Here is a 6,294-nt window from a genome sequence, read left to right as displayed (position 1 = left end):
TAGAACTGTTTTAAACTAAGCTTCTCAAAATTAAATTTGTTGTTTCCTTAAATTTACAATGGTTAAGAGCAGTTAAAAAGGGTAATTTTTTTTAGTAGGTCGCAATTAGAAGATGCGATATAATATGCAAAAATTTTGCATTACTATTAATTATATATTTTTCTTTTAAATGCTATCAGGCAAATAAAACAATAGTGCGCAACAGTAGAGAATTAAAACGTTTAAGAAAAAAAAAAAATTTTGAAATTTTTTGTCGAGAAGGTTGTTTTTTGAGAGCCAACATTCAAGACTAGGGAAAGGATCATTGACACATGTAACTTTCTTCTTGATAAAGTCCGCAAATAACTTTTTTTCTAGATTGAAGTTTCGCATTTCTTTACAAGGTCTCGTTAAAAGTTTATATAATATTTTCAATAACTTTTTGCAGTCTTTGTATAATGGTTCTATTTTTTTGTAAAGTTAAGAAATTTTCAAATTGAAGAACTTTAATACACTCACTATTGCTTTCTTTCCGGAAATATAGTAATGACAATATTCGACCCTTATTATTTCATTTAACAATAATAATTTATTGAAATAATTACTACTTACATTAGCTTCTCTGATCAGCTTACAAAATTTTCCTTTACCTAGAACAAAAAAGTATTGAAAAATAAGTAAATTATTCAAAACCTTTTTCAAATATTGATATTTAGTTAGATTTGAACGCAACAAAAAGAGACAATTTATTTATAAAAACAATTAATAACTAAATAATAAGTGATTTATGTTAACTGTAATTGATAATTAGTGCGTCAATAGCTAGAAAAATAGACACTAATAACAATAAAAGAATGATCAAAGAAAAACAAAAAATTAGTTGTTCACAGAATTATTGATTTTTCAACTAAATGAATGAATTTTTCAACAAATGTTACCAAATACCCAAATTAATTAATTTTTAACTAACGTTCGTATTTTTATTAAAAAATGATTTGGTCTTTACTAAACGAGATGCAAATGAGAGCGAAAAATTTTTTTGTTCAAAAAAGTGCGCAAAACTTTCACAATTAAAGATTAAAAAATCGAGAACCATAATTTAGTGATTGTGAATTCTCTTTTGTTATAACTCCTTCAGCTTTCATAAACACATTGTTATAAGGTATCCCGTGCTTCGCACTCGATGATGTCAGATATTGTTAAATAATATACATGTTTTATTTTTTATGATTACTTTAATATTTGCTCTATATTTTGTATTAATTTTCATTCTCAGCTACTCTGAAAACTGTATAATATCAATAATTATGCATTGTTATAATTTATAATATGCATTGATATTGAAAATAAGGATCCTTATTGTCTTGCTTTATAATTTGAAAAAGTGCTCATGCTATACAAAAAATAAATGAATAAATATTTCCTACTAAACATTTTAATGCACCTGGCGTGGATTTTCCATTACTCGATTTATTTATTTATTTTTAAGTTATTTTTGGTAATTTATGGTAATTTTACAGGTCAATATGGTAACTTACCATAAATTATCAAACGCTCAATTTTAAACTTTTATGGAAATCTTTTGAAAGTTATGACCTCTTTTTGGTTAATCATGGTAATATTACAAAGTAATTTCCGATTGCTTGAGATAAATTTCCTATGAGTACATTTTAAAATATCTATAAACTTGTGGAAATTAATGGAAACGTTCTGTTATTTACAATAATTTTACAGGTAAATATAATAACTTTCCATAAATTATCAAAAATTCAATTTAGAACATTTCTTGGAAGTTTCAAAAATTAATGAAATTTTTTGCCAACTGAAGAACTTTTAGTAATTTTTGTTAATTTGCAGAAATTTGAATTCATAGATGTATAATTTTCAGTATTTATCTCTAACGTCACTTTTCAATCCCTAGGGAGTAAAACTTAGACTTTGAGCTCTTATCATATTGTATTGATTCACATTTTATTAAAGTGGAGAACGATACAGGACGAAATAATTGAAACCTTTTAATAGCCCTCCCTTCTATAGCCCTTCCGAAAATTGACGCCGCACCGCAGGCAGCTATAAAAGGAGTTGCGCGGGGTCTGCGATTGCCACTGAGGCGATCAGTGAAGCCTAAACAAATAAAAGCGGAGCGGGCTACAATCAGTCAGTTCTCAATCACCGCCAGCCCCAAAATCGACGCTATAAAAGAGTTTCATTGTACTTGGAATTAATACCTAAAAAAGATTCGCTAAGATATTGGCTGAAGACACAAATCTTGATATGCATAGTATATTATATTTTTATTGTTATTTCTCATTAAGAGTTATTAACATCATTTGTATCCAACGTTGGATTACAAACAATTATATCGTGATTAAATATTAAAAAAAATGGTTACATTACAATTATTATAATCAAGATAATCAGTTATTTTTAAAAATTGTGAAGGATTGTGGTTTACGCGGGTTTTTCAAGGTATATTCGATAATCTAGCATAATTTTTCGTAGGCTACCCACTGGAATTTCCTTGGTTTCTTTTGAGGTCAATGGGTAAACCAATTTAGATATCATGTTTATTTTTGCACGGGGTCTTGTGCCTTTATGATACATATACAATCCAGCCAAACTCTTAGTAGTCTCTAATATTGCAAAAACATCACCATCGGATGTAAATATAACAATTTGTTCATCGCATGGTACAGGTTCAAGCTTATTTGATTGTGTTCTTAATTTAACTGACGTATTGTTAGGAAAAGTGAATCTGCCAAATTTGAATATCCTTTGCTGATTCTTATTGGAGGTAAGGCGAATAAATTCTATTTCTGCAAGATCGTGTCCATTTCCGTCATTAGAAGGCAGCCTAGCAGGTGGAACAATAACCCTGACAGGAGGATCCTTGGCAGGACGATGCTTGGTAGAAGGATAGTAGGCAGGACGATATTTTGCAGCAAGATATTTAGCAGGAGAATATTTTTCTGAAGGAAACCTGGCAGAACGATACTGGGCAGGAGGATGCGTGGCAGGAGGATACATGACAGGAGAATACCTAGCAGGGGAAGACATGGATCTGGACCATGTAGAAATGGGAGAGCTGGGAGGAGACCGATTTAGGTCAATAGGTTCCCTGTTAGGTAAAGACTTGAAACTCAACTCTGCAACAAGAAATAGAGGATTAATTTTTTCAAAGGTTTGGGAAAATTTATTCTGACTTCAGAATCAGTCCCACGAACGACCATTTCATCAGTGCGACCTTATATGAGAACAAAATTTGTTTTCTTAAAATATTTCTTTTTGCTTAATTTTGTATGCATTCCTAACACCAGGATTAGAATTTGTGTTTCAGAAGTAATAGGATTTAAATAGGCCTGACCAGTGAAATATTTTGCAATTCTCTCTAGCTCCAATGATACGACCTCCAAAGATATAAGTACTCCATAGATGCGAGCGTCCCGGCTCTAAAACGAGAGGGCGGATCGAAACGACGTAGGACTAGGAGCCGCTTTCACACTCGTATCTTTGGGGTATTAAATTCCCGAGCTTCCCGTATCTTTGGAGTTCAGTGTAGATTTTTTTGGTTGAAAAGTTAATTCTTTTTAATTGATAAGCCTCCCATTAAATTTTTATTAATAAATTTATTTCGTTAGGTTAAGAATTTTGCTTCTTGTTTAAAAATTTTATTATTTTGCTAAAAATACAAATATTTTCCTAAAAAGTCATCATTGTTAGTGAACAATTCGACTTCTGTGTTGAAAGTTGAACTACTTTCATGTAAATCATTTGCTTTTATTACAAATTCATGAAATTGTTAAGAAATTCATCTATTCTTGTCATAGGTCGTTTCACTTTTTGTTAAAAATTTATTTTTTTATCTGAAAATTTAACTAATTAACTTTTACTTGTAAATTAAACTTTTTAATTTAAGAATGTAAGAAATTGGCTGGAAATTTATATTTTTCAGTTTAAGATACAACTGCTTGGTTGGGAATCGACCTTTTTTTAGCCGGCACATCCTTTATTTAAGAACAAAAATTCTCAAATACACAGTTAAATCCAAAGAAAAATTCATTTTGAACTTGATAGTTGAAGTTGAACAATTACACTTTTGACAGAAATGGATAAATTTTCTACCAAGCTGTTGCATTTTCAAGCCGAAAATATCAACTTCCTGCAAAGGAGTTTATTTTCTAAAAAATAGTTAAATTTTAATTTAAAAACGAACAACCTTACAATGCAAAATTAACATTTGAAACTAAAGAAATTTTAATGAGATTAAAATCAAAACGTCTCATAATCAAAATAATGTACATAAATCCGAAAGTTCAACGACTAAATTGAAACAATTTGATTAAAATATCGGTTTAGAATTTCAGCTACAATTTATTTTAAACCTCGTTTTTTATTTGATCGCACTCTGAAATGCCATAAGATGTACCTATTTAAATTTAAAAAAATAAGAATTCTCACCTTAAAAGAAAAGAAACAAATTGAACTTTTTGACAATAGTAAAAAGGAGGAATGAAAAATGAGAAAGCAATCAATCAAATTCCTTCATTCTCTTTTTCTTTTGTCTTTTTTATTTCCATTAATATCAAATCACAAAGAAAAATTTGTAACAAATATTCACCAACGTTTCAGCACTCAGACAGCACACTAATCCACGAAAAAAAAAATAAATAAACACTCGAGCAGGCAGGAAGAGAACGTTGTGATTTTTTTTGCTGTTTCTGCTTGCTCGTGTATTTTTTATATATTTTTTACCTTGATTATGGTGCTTTATGAGCGCCCTATTACAGTGAAATACATTAATCTCAACACAAATTGTCGAACTTTACAACAAAAAGGATTAAATTACAATCTTTAATAGAATAGCAAGATTTGGAGCTTCAAAAATCAGTTCTCAACAAAAAAAGGAACCATTTTTTTTACAAATCGTTCCACTCTTAATCGAAAGAGATGGATTCTATAGCCAAAAATCAAATAAACATAATACAGGCTATCATAGAAGCTGACCCCAAATTATTTATTTAGAAAACTTACCACCGTAGCAACCTTCAACGCAAGCGTTCTTACAATCCTGAATACAGTATGTTGGATAGCTGGCAGTTCTTACCTAAAAACGCATAATTTATTGAATATTCACACTTTTTCTAAGAATTAAGTTTTCAATGTGAAAGAATGAAATGAAAATTTGTGTATACTCACTTGGCAGTTGTCCAAGCAGGATTTAAGTCTTTTACGCTTAACGCCCTGATCATCGTCAGGAAGAACAGAAGTATTAATTAGATTTATGAAAGCATGAATATTATAGATACCAATTATTTTATAATTTTGTAATTTATTATCAAGCAACAAGTTATTTTTTACATTTATTAATAAAAAATTGCTATTCTTTTGAAGGAAATTTATGTTTTTGTATAATGAGTAAGGAAGGAAAGAGTGCTTAAAAGATTAGCATTTGAGAACATAAGAGAAGACCCATAGCCATGTCTTTTTTAGAAATTTTAAAAATGGTCATTACTAAAAGACATTGAAAAAATTTATGCATAATTATAAATAATAAAATTATTAAAGTTAAACTCACCACCACAGTAGGGGCGAAAATTGCGAAGCGCAATAGGGTTGCAATTGCTATACAAATAAAATGTACAGAAGTTATTTTACAATATTATCTCAAGATTAGGAATTTTCTAGGACTTTCTCAAAAATTTTAACAATCAGTAACTCATTTGCAAACTTTTATTTTCAATCCGTAAACCACCGATCTAAATATTTATTTGAAATATCGATGAAAAGAATGTTACAATAATCTTATAAGGTCTATGGACCTGTCTTACGGAAACAAGTTACAAGAAAATATATTAGTATTAAAAAATTTGTAGAGGTGCTATTATTCAAACGACCTTACAATTTCTTTCTTTATATTGAAGCTGATTAAATTCAGAAGAGCACTATTGTGTCTGGCTCTTGGGACATAATTAAAAATATTTCTTATTTGATTAGAGAAATTGCAAATATCCAGTACATCTATTCCCCGTAGAAATAAAATTGCATTATAAATTTAACTTTTTATGTGCTTTATTTGATAAAAAGAAATTAACCGGTCAAACTGACATTTCCTTCATTTCTGTCCTTTAATTTAATTGCCGGGATTATAAGAAAATTCAATTATATAGCATTCCTAAACCTAGAAGCTTTTTATTTTCGACGAAATATTTTCCTTTGATCTGAAACTTTTGACTAATTCCATTCTTTTTGCCTGCTAAATAATAATGAAATATAACATTTTCTTATTTAGAAAACTTACCATTTTAACAAACTATT

The 6,294-nt window shown here is 29.2% G+C and overlaps 1 protein-coding gene across 1 annotated transcript in view; it reads right to left on the bottom strand.

Moving 5' to 3' along the window:
* Positions 1-2,430: 2,430 nt before the first annotated feature.
* LOC117170037 overlaps positions 2,431-6,294 on the bottom strand; it is a 4,952-nt gene continuing 1,088 nt past the window's right edge. The window contains exons 2-5 of the mRNA XM_033356556.1: positions 5,555-5,601; positions 5,176-5,220; positions 5,011-5,083; positions 2,431-3,125 (exon numbers count right to left, since the gene is read on the bottom strand). Of these exons, the coding sequence (XP_033212447.1) occupies positions 2,431-3,125; positions 5,011-5,083; positions 5,176-5,220; positions 5,555-5,601 (860 nt within the window). The remainder of the gene's footprint in view (positions 3,126-5,010; positions 5,084-5,175; positions 5,221-5,554; positions 5,602-6,294) is intronic.

This window comes from Belonocnema kinseyi, chromosome 3 (assembly GCF_010883055.1).
Source record: "Belonocnema kinseyi isolate 2016_QV_RU_SX_M_011 chromosome 3, B_treatae_v1, whole genome shotgun sequence".
NCBI classification, from domain to species: Eukaryota; Metazoa; Arthropoda; class Insecta; order Hymenoptera; family Cynipidae; genus Belonocnema; species Belonocnema kinseyi.
The sequence above is the reverse complement of the archived record's forward strand: the minus strand, read 5'-3'. Positions and strand labels throughout refer to the sequence as shown.